Genomic DNA, 13,673 nt, shown 5'->3' on the forward strand with positions numbered 1-13,673 from the left:
ATAGCCAGGATTCTCAATACCTTTATTCGTCGCCCCTTCTTCATGACTTGGGGTCGTGGCTCTCTCTCTCTCTCTCTCTCTCTCTCTCTCTCTCTGGGCCCCAAGTCTTCTATGAGAGACATGACTCATCTTGGGCTTTATCGATTTGACGCCATTCAGTTAAGCCATGCTCTCTAGATGATGTTCTTTCTTTACCCTTAGAGCTGTACAAGCGTTTGTGGGCTCTTCTTGGGAGATACTGGCGAGTATTGCAGCGTGGCAAATTTGGAGAACCAGATGCACAGAGGCATTAGATGGATCCCAGGTCCACCCCTCTCATACCTTGGCCAGTATATGGACAAACATTATACATACACTGATGGCCATCCGGGCGACCATGCAGGGGTACTCACGTGCAGCCTCTGCTAGGAGCGCTATTTTTTTTAGAGAATGGGAGGGCTCTCCTTTCTTCTTTGAGACTAAGATGGCAATTTCAGTCTCAACCTTGGTTGTTTTCTACCTCCTTCTGAGGAGTGTTTTCTCATGCACCCCATGATGTATTTTCACTTTAAGATTTCGTTCTCGCAAGTTTTGTTCATACTTAATAGAAGTCTTTTTTTGAATGGGGGGAGAACAAACAAACCAACCCACCTGCTGCAAAAGTTGTTCCTTGACTATACGGACTGCCACGTGTGTTGTAGGGATTTCCAGGTGTCAAAACTTGCACACGGACAGCAAGGTGCCAGTAGTACGGAGTTGATAATTGAAAGAAAATGTCGAATCTGTACAGTCATACAGATTATACGGACTTCTACAAACAGGTGCGGAAGAGGGTCACCTAGGTATGGACAAGTCAAAAACAGGAAAAAAACTCAAAAAATGGAACCTGAAAATGTCAAAAAATAGTCGTAGGATTGTTTTTCAGCTCCGAAAACAGGCTTCTGCAATCAAGGCTGCAAGCTGAGCTCTTCCCACCAGATGTTGACTCTTTTTTGTGACTATTTACTGGCTGGAGCTCCAAATATGTTGTTCTCAGTAGATACAAGTTGCAATGACAACAAAAATGGCCAGAAATGGCTTGGGAATAGTCATGGGACTACACAAAGCTGTCGCGGCAGGAGCTGAATCTGCAAGTTGAGTACAAAAACAAGCTTCTATCACCAAAAAAATTGGAAAAACGAGCTGTTGGCTTGGGAGTTGAGGCTAAGCTAAGCTTGGCTGGGGGAGGAGTCACGAATGCTGCTTTGATACAACTTTTGGAGTGCCGGAAGCAATGGAGTGGAAATGGAATGCAAGAGTAGATAACACTCTAAAGGAAATGAGGAATACTTGCAAACGGATAATGAAGAAAGTACAAGAGCGGCCATTATATGGCCCCAAAGTCCATTGGTTGACCAAAGTCAAGTAGTTGACCAAGACTAGGACAAAATGTCCTAAGTAGCCTACAAGGCCATACTAGGGCTAAGTGGTAACACCCACGGATAGGTGATTGTTTCTATTGTGTTCTTTTCACAATTAAAAGATGGTTCTTTCTATAGAAACAATAAAATGTTTCTCACTTTTCAGCATGTGTTTTATGTCCTAGTACGAGCTCCGAGATGGTCTCTCTTTAACCAATTGAAGATGAACACAAAACAGCTAATGGAGACACCATGGCACGTATATGTTTGACAAATTAATTGATTATCATAATCCATAGGAAGGTGTGAGGACTTGTAACATCCAGTTACATCATTATTTATACATCCAATATTTTTATGGTATATCTATATTCCAATTGTGATTTATTTTATTTTGTACAAATGATTACCGGTATTGTGTAGAGTGTTATGCTCTAGCCGAGATAGCATGACCTCGGATAGATCGGTGGGCATTTTCTCTTAGATGACCAACTTTTGTAATAATTAATGTGCGTAATTAAATGGTCAAGAGAAGTAACTGCCAAGGTCCTAGGTGAGGGCGTAATGGCATTGACTAGATAGTTCTAATAGGGCTAGGGCCTAGGTGCATCTAAATGTGTAAATTGCCAAGGGGCAATTGTTTTAAAAGGGAACTCCAAGAGAGGGGTGAAAAAGGATGCATCTAAGTAAAGGCCTAAAATGTGACATGTGGCCAGGAACTATCTAGGGAGATGTGGGTCTCAAGGATAAACATGAAGAAAATACGTAGTGATGTTTATGAAGAAAAATTGAATACGTATCATGCCTTGAGAGTTGGCTGGGTGGATCGTAATACTGTCATCGCCCGTGAACAAGATGAATTAGAGTGCACAGATCCAGTGTCAGCAAGGAGCTGCAGAACAGGAATTTAGAGAGTAGTTGTGTAACACTTGGTATCAGAGCGCAAGGAAACGTAAGGGGTCTACGAATTGGCGATCTCGCTGCAGCCGTGATTAGGGACGGGTTGATAGCGTGGTGGTTCGTCGGTTGTCGGGACTTTTCAGATGGTGGCTGTACCTAGAGAGTCGCCGTGACGACGGAGAGCAGCGGATTGAGTGACGCCTTATCGCAGGGCTGCTGACCAGGATTCGTACACGCACCAGCCACTGTTCGTCGCTATTCGACCAGTCACCACGAGTTTTATCTGTGTATCGTCATCTCCACGCAAGTGACGAAAATAACGAACGGAGCAGGTTGATATTTTATTGCAACTGTGTGGCGTCGTTGACGAAACCAGGCGCAGCTTCTTGAATAGACCAGCGTAGGAACGTGATACGGAATTGAGCGGCGTGCACGTCGACGGACGGTAGGTGGTGACTTTGTTAGTTTCAAGCAGACAGACGATCACACGAAACGACGACAAGCAGACAAACGATCACACGAATTGATGGCGGATTTGGATCCAGGGAGTGTTTGTGTCTTTCGAAGAAATTTGTTGACATTGTGAAGAGAGGAGCAGCCAGAATCGTCGAAAAGATTAGGGGGGGGCCTTTCTTTCCGTGCAGTTTTTTTGTGTTGTCCTATGGTCTTGTGAATTCTGCACTGTAGAGGAAAAAAAAAAAAAAAAGGGACACAACAAAGAAAAAAAAAAAAAAAACTCCCTTTCAACAAATGGAAGCAGAAGGACAGACTTCAAGAATAAATCCTAGCGAGTCTAGAGTTCAGTCAACACAACAGATGTCACATCAGGCAGCACCTACATTGGTTGGTAGGATTTCAATATTAGAGGACGCTTTACAGCAGATTATGAACCAGCAGCTTCAGGTGAATGCTGGTCAAAATGAGATTAGGGAGATGGTGCAAGCCTTGTCGGCTAGACCGTCTAGGATTGATAAGGGCAAAGCTCCAGCAGAGCCAGAGCCCAGTGTACATTCTTTAGAGCGCGCAAGGGTCAAAGTACCTAATATCGCTAATTATAGACCAGAGAAGTACGCTGGTCGGATGACCGAGCGCAGCTCTGATGTGATCGAGGTTTGGTTGCACAAGTGGGAAGAAGCCTTCGCCATTTGTGAGATTAAATCCGATCTAAAGAAAATCCGCGAGGCCACACACCTGTTTATTGAGGCAGCGGATAGATGGTGGATAAAGCAACAGAAGGATCAAGTTGCTCCAACCACCTGGGAAGGGTTCAAAGCTGAATTCAAGAAACACTTTCTTCCACCTGATGAAGAATCCCGAGCTTGGGATGCTTATAGAAGTCTTCGTCAGAGGAGCTTGTCAGTGGCAGAGTACACTGACAAATTCAGGGAATGTGTTATGAAAATAACAGACCCTCTCCCTATGTCGGTTCAGTTAAAAGACTATATCTATGGACTGAACGACAAAATAAAAATGGAAGTTCGGGCTAAATATGTGACTACACTAGATGAATCTATAGCAGTAGCCCTGAACTATGAGGATGCCAGAGGCAGATCTGGTGGATTTGTGCAGGCAGGGACTCAGTATGAGCACCCGAGAAAAGGGGGATTTCAGAGGAAATGGGTTTCAAAGACAAGTGTCTCGCAGCCAAGTGGCCAAACCAAGCAGGTGAAGCCGGTTGAGGGACCAGTAAAGACAAGTACCACCGTTGGGGTGAAAAGGAAAATAACTCCAATGGCAGCCCGGGCTTGGTCAAAGTCCTCGTTGACCCCTGAACAAAAAGAGAAAGCCAGGAAAGAAGGATTGTGCTTCGGCTGCCTTCAGCGACATCAGTGGAAGGATTGTCCACTGAATAAAGATCGCCGCACGGCTAGTATGATAATATCTGAATGCGACGTGGAAATGCAGGAGAGTCCCAGTGCGGAGCATATGCAGATGCAACTGGCGGGACCTTCTCAGAGGTTAGTACCTTGTTTGTTATGTGTATCTGTTGCTAAGTTAGTGACGAGTGCACCTGATAACATCCTATCTAAGCCCGCAGCAACGGGGTATACAGCCTTCAATGATACGGAGCTAATCAAAATGAAAGGGCAAGTGGCCAGTCATGATGTCATTGTGTTGTTTGACTCAGCGTCAACTCACAATGTGATTAACTCCAAGCTCGTGAAGAGGCTGAAATTAAAGACAAGTCCATCTGACTATGCGTACACAGTCAGGATGGCAGATGGAAGTTCAACTGAAGTATGGGACCAAAGGGTTACCCAGTTGGAACTTCGGATTCAGGACTATGCTGAGAAGCTTGATTTTGAAATGACTAAGCTTGCTCATGCGGATATAGCCCTGGGAATGGCGTGGCATTCTAGGAAGAATCCAGCCATTGATTGGAAAAAGCACGTATATCAATTCAAGATGAATGATGTGCTTTATGTCTTGCGAGGTGAAAAAGATATACCTCAGGGACCGTTGGTTTCCGTGATGGAAATCAGGAAGGCTCAAGTAGAGTTTTTATACCTTTGCACCGCATCGGTAGAGCCGGTGGATGAGTCTTCGGCTAGCACTGATGTTACGCAAAGTGGTGAGATGGCCAAGCTGGCTAATCTTATAACAGAGGAGTTCTCTGAATGCTTTAGGGATGAACTACCTTATGGGTTACCTCCAGAGCGGAATGTTCAGCATAAGATTGAACTGATCCCGGGGGCAGAACCTGTAAATAGACCTCCCTATAGAATGAGCTTTACTGAAGAAGCGGAGGTGCGTAGGCAACTGGAAGAATACCTCAAGTTGGGGCAGATTCAACCAAGTTTCTCACCTTTTGCTTCACCAGTGATATTAAAGAGGAAAAAGGATGATACGTTTCGCCTCTGTATAGATTACAGAGCATTGAATAATATCACTGTTAAGCACAGGTATCCGATGGCTCGGATTGATGATTTGCTAGATGCATTACATGGAGCCGTGATTTTCAGCAAGATAGATCTTAAGTGCGGCTATCATCAGATCCGGATTAGAGCCGAGGATGTGCATAAAACCGCTTTTAGAAGCAGGTTTGGTCATTATGAGTTTTTGGTAATGCCCTTCGGACTTACCAATGCTCCAGCGACCTTCGTCATGCTTATGAACGACTTACTACGACCGTATATCGGAAAGTTCGTAGTACATTTTATTGACGATATTTTGATATTCAGTAAAAGTGTTACTGAGCATTGTGAACACTTAAGAATAGTGTTCAGTACTTTGAGGAAAACCAGTCTTTATGTGAATAAAAAGAAAACTATACTGTGTATGGTTAGGCTTGAGTATCTAGGGTTCATAATTACTCCACAGGGGGTAGAAATGGATCCGAAGAAAGTGGCTGCGATACTAACTTGGCCAATCCCTCAGAGTCTGACCGCGTTGCGATCATTCTTGGGATTTGTCCAGTTTTATAGAAGGCATATCAAAGGATATTCCGGAATAGTATCGCCATTGACTGATCTGACCTCAGATAAAGTACCTTTTATTTGGGGACAGAATCAACAAGAAAGTTTTAACACCATAAAACAAGCTGTGGTCTCAGGACCGGTGTTAAAGATAGTTGATCCCCAGAAACCGTTGTTCCTAGAAACCGATGCAAGTGGCATTGCGGTAGGAGCAGTCCTCCTTCAAGAGGGAAGGCCAGTAGCCTTCGAAAGCAAGAAGCTTTCTCCCTCTCAAAGGAATTGGCCAACTCATGAATTGGAGTTGTATGCAGTTATCCATGCTTTGAAAACATGGAGGCATTATCTGTATGGTTCAGAGTTTTATGTGGATGTGGATCATGATACTCTGAAACATTTCTGTAAACAGCCTGACTTGAGGGGCCGCCAAGCTAGGTGGGCAGAGCTCATGCAGGAGTTTAATCTTACGATTCGGTACCGAAGAGGAAAAGACAATAAGGTAGCTGATGCGTTGTCTCGCATTATGCACAACCTGAGCTTCACGGTATTAGAGAGTGCTCTAATGACCGAGATAAAAGAAACTCAGAAGGTGGACGAGTTTGTCCAGAGCTTATGGCCTAAGGCTCATGTGTTAAAACCCGGGGAAAATGAAAAGGATGACCTGGCATCCAGAAAAGGCCAAACTTATGCAAGATATACCATAAGGGATGGTATGCTAGTTAGAAATGGCAAGGTTGTAGTACCTGGTCAGAATGATCTCAGGCAGAGAGTCATTCGACAATGCCATGATAGCCCGTGTGCGGGACATCCAGGAGTCGAGAAGACATATGATCTCGTGAAGCGAGATTTTTTTTGGCCAAAGATGAAAAAGCATATTCATGAATATGTGACACGGTGTTTCTCGTGTCAGGTAAGTAAGGCCGAGCGGGTGAAGCCACCCGGACTTTTACAGCCCTTGGAAATACCACTAAGTAAGTGGGAGAGCATTTCCATGGACTTCATTGTAGGGTTACCTGCAACACAAGGAGGGTATAATTCTATCCTTGTGGTGGTTGATCGTCTAACCAAGATGGCTCACTTCATTCCAACTAGAGAGTCTATTAGTGCCCCGCAAGTAGCGGATTTGTTTATTAGACATATATTTCGTCTGCATGGATTGCCTAGATCCATAGTGTCAGACAGAGATGTCAGGTTTACCGGTCACTTTTGGACAGCGGTATTTGAGACACTAAGGACTGAGTTGGGAATGAGTAGTGGGGATCATCCTGAGACGGATGGTCAGACGGAGAGAGTCAACCAGACTTTAGAGGATATGCTGAGAGCATATGTGTCATTGAGGCAACATACGTGGGACAAGTGGTTGCCATTGTTGGAGTTTGCCTACAATGATAGGAAACACTCATCTACTGGGTTCAGTCCGTTTGAGCTGAACTATGGTTATAGACCAGTCAATCCGACTATAGTTGGAATACCTCAGAAAGTGCCTAGTGCCGCGAACTTTGTAGTTCAGATGCGGGAGATGCTAGCACTTGCGAGAGCTAATATCCGTCAGGCTATGGATAGAGCCAAGGTGTATGCGGATGAAAATCGGTCTATAAGAGTATTTGAAGAAGGAGAAAAAGTTTTTCTCAGAATTCCTTCGCACTCGAAGTCGTTGACTTCAGGAGAGTGTGCTAAGTTATCACCTCGATACTGTGGGCCGTGGTTAATTCTAAAAAGAATAGGCAGTGTAGCCTATAAATTAGAATTGCCACAAGGGTGTAAGGTGCACCCGGTTTTTCATGTTTCACGCTTAAAGAAATTTTTGCATACAGGTGACTCACTAATCGAAGGTGTGGTTTTGTTTCAGGAGATAGAGGATATTGCAAGGCGCAAACCAACAAGAATCCTGGACCGAGGAACAATGCAAATACGAAATCGGAAGATACCCACGGTGTTGGTTGCATGGCATGGTCAGCCTCTATCGGAAGCTACCTGGGAATCCGTATACCAGTTGCGGAGAGCATTCCCAGATTTCATCATCGAGGACGCTGATGCTTGAAGAGGGAAGGAATGTTATGCTCTAGCCGAGATAGCATGACCTCGGATAGATCGGTGGGCATTTTCTCTTAGATGACCAACTTTTGTAATAATTAATGTGCGTAATTAAATGGTCAAGAGAAGTAACTGCCAAGGTCCTAGGTGAGGGCGTAATGGCATTGACTAGATAGTTCTAATAGGGCTAGGGCCTAGGTGCATCTAAATGTGTAAATTGCCAAGGGGCAATTGTTTTAAAAGGGAACTCCAAGAGAGGGGTGAAAAAGGATGCATCTAAGTAAAGGCCTAAAATGTGACATGTGGCCAGGAACTATCTAGGGAGATGTGGGTCTCAAGGATAAACATGAAGAAAATACGTAGTGATGTTTATGAAGAAAAATTGAATACGTATCATGCCTTGAGAGTTGGCTGGGTGGATCGTAATACTGTCATCGCCCGTGAACAAGATGAATTAGAGTGCACAGATCCAGTGTCAGCAAGGAGCTGCAGAACAGGAATTTAGAGAGTAGTTGTGTAACATAGAGGTTCCTTTTTTATAGGATTCAACATGACTCACGTCTACTATTTCAGTTCAAAGAGCTCCCGTGGACATTAAATGACATTCGATAACCATTAGCAAGGTCCAAGCTAGTGCATGTGGTGGATCCCTCCCTAAGGAGTCTAAGCCGTATAGAAACTTGGGAATCAAATTACCCTCAACCTTGGTCATGAAGAAACCATAGCCAGATCACCCTCCACTAGACTTACTTAACAGCATGCATACAAACTACACGACCTACCTAGTGGTTCACCATCATTCTTCCCTTACTTAACAACATGCATACAAACTACAAAACCTGCTTAGTGGTTCACCATCATTCTTCAATGGCTTTGGGGGATAAATCTTGGCCTTGTGGGGGAGATACAAAAATCTATGAGGGACTCGAGACCATTAATGTATGTAAATTTATAGCGAAAATGGTTTCTAGAACATTTGATTGTCACTATCACACTTTGGGCACTCACTTTTGGTCTAGAGTGCTAGCACATGTCGAGAATCACCTAGGGAACTTTGGTTGAAGTCAAAGACCTCTAACCAAGGTTTCTAGAGTTTGGGTTTCAGCCATATGTCCCATGGGATGGCTTTGTGCAACCAAGGTACTTCATATATAGAGGCGTTTTCATGAGTGTCACAACCGTACAAGTGAGAGAGGACTCGAAGGATACAATTAAGCTGGTATGACAAGGTACATTAGTCAGCCATATGTTTGATTCTTTCAAATGCCATATGAGGCAAGTCTTTGTGTTCATCAATAGTTGGCGGTTCACCGTGGAATGCACCTCTTTTCCCATAGAAGAGAACATTCTACATATTTCACTAGTTGGTGGTTCATTGTGGGATAGACTTCTTTGTGTATTGCTTCATCTCCTCTCTACTATCATGCTCTCCCTTCTACTATTGTAGCTTTCACTCTTTTCTTTTTCCCCCATTCCCATTCCCAAACACAATGCTGTTCTTATTGTTCTTGTCCCCTTGCACCTATTATTTCAATGAGAATGGTCCAGTTGATAACGCACACTTAAGGATCATTGGAATGATAACAAGGACATGAACAAACATCTCAAGCTAGTATTAAAGGAGAAAACAAGATCATAACAAGTGGAATGACATATGGGATAAACTAGATCCTGTTGAGATGCCTTGTCAAGTTGAGAAGTCTAACCGTAATAAGAGATTGTATGCGGTTTGTCTGACTCTTCCTATGTGGCCGGACACTCTCATCACCCTAGTATAGCACAGTAGTAAAACTAAGCATGGGATAACACATCTTATGTTGTTTTAAAATCCACTCTCAATTACCCACGACTCAAAATCAAATAGGTTACTTTTCCTTTGACACTTGATAACACGCAAACTCCTTCCCTCATGTTTTACATACCTTTACATCATCAACTTCCAGCTGTACTTTAGCAAGAAGTTCCAGCAGCCTCAATTGTTCCTACAAAAGTGGGAGGTAAAATAGCATGTTTGGTAAGCCAAGGATCACACAAACTTTCTTTTGTAACAAAATAATTCATGCCACATATACTCCTGGTAATTACAACTCCTTAAGAAATATTAATCTTCTTGCCTACTTGATCCTCTCTCTCCTTCTATCAAGGCTGCATTCTCTTCATTAGACCTTCATATTTCCCCCCATAATTTAGACCCTTTCCTTGTCCTTTTGGGCTCTAGTTTTTCTTGCCATTTCTTCCTACTGTCTTGTCCTACCTCTATTCATGTTCCTACTTTTCCCGGGGGGTCACTAAGCAATATGTAAGATAGCAGAGTTACATAGAATATACATACAATCAAAAAGTGAAACTTTCCAAAAATAAGGGACACTTTTATCATCTCAATATTTACAAAAGGGGTGAATATAGGTTATAAAAGTCCATAGGTAGGGGGTTTTTTTAATACCCTTTAATCTCACTGGCTATATGGGATTTTTACATAGTGCCCCTCGGGCTATTAATATCTCAAACATCCCCATATTTCCCTTTTGTACTGGAATACTACTATCTTTTGCCATCCCTTATGCATGCTCGCAGCTTCTCCTTTTTTGGGAGCCTCACAAGTGAGCAGCTAAGCTATGGTGAAGGGTCGTAGAGGGTGGGGCATTGACCTCCAACATGGTGGAGCTTCTATTTTCAGCCTGTTTTGGGCTGCCTCTCTCTCTCTCTCTCTCAGCAAGGGCCCTAGCGCGCCCTTTGCTTCAGCCCACTGAGGCTTGTATGAGTTCGCTTTTCTATGTACTTTGTCCCATAGGCCCACAAGGCCTCCCGTGGACGTTAATACATCTCTCTCTCTCTCTCTTTTCTGTGTACTTTGTCCCATAGGCCCACGTGTAAGGATGGGATGTCACAAGAATTCTACAGTAATATGGGGGTCAAACAAGGATGCCCGCTCTCACCCACCTTGTTTGGTTTGTGCATTGATAGACTTGAGGAATTGGTGCACAAAGAAGCAGGTAAAAGAGAATTTTCCAGTCTTAACCTAGCAGGTTTTGGGATTTGGTTGCTTCTTTATGCAGATGATGTGGTTGTTTTCACTGATAGTGAGAGCAAGATGCAACAAATGATGGATATACTCGGCATATTCTGTTTGGAAAGTGGGCTCTGGTTGCTTCTTGCTAAGCCAAGAGATACATGAACTGCCAGCAAAAAACAGTTGCCGGTATGTGACACTCTGGTGTCGGAACAACCTGCCCAATCACTATCCATGTAAGCATGCATGATAAGTGAACTCTAATCACCATAGAAGAGGGCTAAATCCTGAGTGCCTCTGAGATATCTGAAGACTCTCTTCACTGCCTGCCAATGCTGTGAACTGGGCATGTGCATGAACCTGCAGAGCTGGGATACTGCATACTGTAAGTCACGTCTGGTGTGACATAAGTAAATGAGACATCCAACAGCCTGCTGGTAAAGAGTGATATCACATGGTGGGCTCCCATCATGAGCTGAAAATTTGACGCCAGGGTCCACTAGAGTAGAGATTGGCTTGCAATCCTCAAACTGAAAACGATCAAGGAGCTGTCCAATATACTTGGACTGCGACATTATGATACCCCCCTCAACATGAGCAAACTGAATGCCCAAATAATAGTGTAGCTGTCCCATGTCTGACATTTCAAAAGCTTGCTGCAAATCAACCTTGAAAGCTGCAATATGCTGAGTATTTGGGCCTGTGATTAGCATATCATCCACATATAAAATCAGCACTAAAAAATCAGATCCACTCCCACGGACATAAAGAGTGGACTCTGTGGGGCTATTCTGAAAACCAAGGGATAGTAAGTGTGCATGAATCTTGGCATACCATGCCCTGGGTGCCTGCTTCAAACCATAAAGGGCTTTTCTAAGCCGGCATACCTTGTTTTCAAAATTAACAACCTCAAAGCCAAGAGTTTGTGTCACATAAACTTCTTCCTGCAGATCCCCATGAAGAAAGGCAATCTTGATGTCAAGTTGATACACTTGCCAATGGTGATGGGCGGCAATGGCAATGACACATCTAATAGTAGTAATCCTGGAAGTGGGAGCAAAGGTCTCCTCAAAGTTAATGCCTTGTTGTTGGGCATACCCTTTTGCAACAAGACGGGCTTTGTGTTGATCTATGCTGCCATCAGATTTCCTTTTTAATTTATAGACCCACCGGGTACCAATGGCATGCTTGCCGGGAGGGAGATCTACTAATTCCCATGTGTCATTTTTGGCAATGGATTGTAACTCAGCTCTCATTGCATCCATCCACTCTTTGATGTCAAAAGCATCTTGATGGCACAAAGGCTCTTCATTGCAAGCTGTAGCAAGGAGTGCAAACTCAAGAAAGTGACCATGCATCTGTCTATTCCCTGATCTTGTCCGGGAAGCAAGAGGTTGATCTTGTTTCCTGTCCCTCAATGTATCAAGAAGCCATCTGGGAACTTGCCTTTGCTGTCTATTGACAGCTCTTTCTTCAATCACTGAATCATGAATAGTGGGATCATTTTGTGCTGGAAGAGAAACCTGCAAATCAGCATGGGGTACTGGCTGATCATTGCTTGTTGGAGGGCCTGCAGGAGGCTCATGTTGCTGGTCAAAGTCCCCCTCTGAGGAAGGCACAGGTAACCAAGAGTCAAAGGCATCAAACATGTCAACTTCTCGCTTAGCTTTGCCGTCCACAAAAGGAGAAGACAAATTGACAATAATCTTCCCAGTATTTGGTTGGTATAACCGATACCCTCTGCTCTCTTGGATGTAACCAATAAATATGCATTGGATTGCCTTGTCATCAAGCTTATGTCTCAGCTGAGATGGTACATGAACATATGCAAGAGACCCAAAAACTCTCATGTGTGAAAGTGAAGGCTTCCTGCCTTTCCATGCTTCATAAGGTCTAACAGTCCTAAATGTCCTTGTAGGTGATCTATTCAGCACATAGTTGGCACACATCACTGCATCAAGCCAAAATTTATTGGGCAAGGACTTGGCCTTAAGCATGCATCTGGCCATCTCCATAGTGGACCTGTTCTTCCTTTCAGGGAGAGGATTATGCTGAGGAGTGTAAGGAGTAGTGCATGAGTGAACAATGCCTCGTGAAGACAAACATGCATCAAACTCCTTTGACATATACTCTCCCCCCCTATCTGTGTTGAGGGTGACAAGCGTGCATCCTGATTCATTCTCAATCATGTTCAACCACCTCTGAAAGCATGAGAACACTTCAAATTTGGCTTTTAAAGCATATACCCAGCAATATCTTGTGAAGTCATGAATGAGAGTCATGAAATATTTGTACCCCCCAATGGCATTTGTCCTCATTGGGCCACAGACATCACTGTGCACTAGCTGCAATTTCCTTTGTGAGAGTTTATGACAATTCCTTTGAAAAGGAATCCGATGCATCTTACCGAAAAACCACCCTCACATACATGTTTGGAAACTGTGTGAGTTTGAGGTACATCATTTGCCATGTCCTGTAAATGTAACTTAGCAAGAGCTCTATAATTGAGATGACCCATTCTCTCATGCCAAAGATGAGTTTCAGCAAGCTGTGAATCTCAAATAGCAAATGCTTCAATAGAGAGTGCAGCTGAGTGATCATCAAGGTGATAAAGTCCCTTTTTCAAAGTGCCAATGAGAACTATGGCCTTGTCATCATCACGAAGATCATATACTAGGCATCTATATCCATCAAAAATCACTCTGAAACCTGAAGTGGCAAGTGTTGAAGTTGAAATCAAGTTGACTTTCAATTCCGGGCACGAAAAGAACATTAGTCAGAGTGACAGGATGGCTTGAAATGGATGTGAGCTGCATATCTCCAATTCCTTTTACAGCATAGGAGGCATTATTAGCACACGTGACTGTTCCCCCACGAAGTGCATTAGCTAAGGAATGAAACAACTGTCTACAGGATGTGACGTGCTTGGAAGCACCA

At 43.6% G+C, this 13,673-nt stretch overlaps 1 protein-coding gene across 2 annotated transcripts in view; it reads right to left on the reverse strand.

Annotated features, from left to right (window-relative positions):
* The window catches only part of LOC147881779 (uncharacterized), a 102,077-nt gene that overhangs the window by 13,787 nt on the left and 74,617 nt on the right, over positions 1-13,673 (reverse strand). For both annotated transcript variants that reach the window (XM_087401941.1, XM_087401942.1), the window contains exons 4-5: positions 9,649-9,708; positions 9,433-9,495 (exon numbers count right to left, since the gene is read on the reverse strand). In XM_087401941.1, coding sequence (XP_087258067.1) covers positions 9,433-9,495; positions 9,649-9,708 — 123 coding nt within the window. The remainder of the gene's footprint in view (positions 1-9,432; positions 9,496-9,648; positions 9,709-13,673) is intronic.

This window comes from Dipteris shenzhenensis, chromosome 30 (assembly GCF_047967505.1).
Source record: "Dipteris shenzhenensis isolate YYH24624 ecotype China chromosome 30, Dip_SZ_1.0, whole genome shotgun sequence".
NCBI lineage: Eukaryota > Viridiplantae > Streptophyta > Polypodiopsida > Gleicheniales > Dipteridaceae > Dipteris > Dipteris shenzhenensis.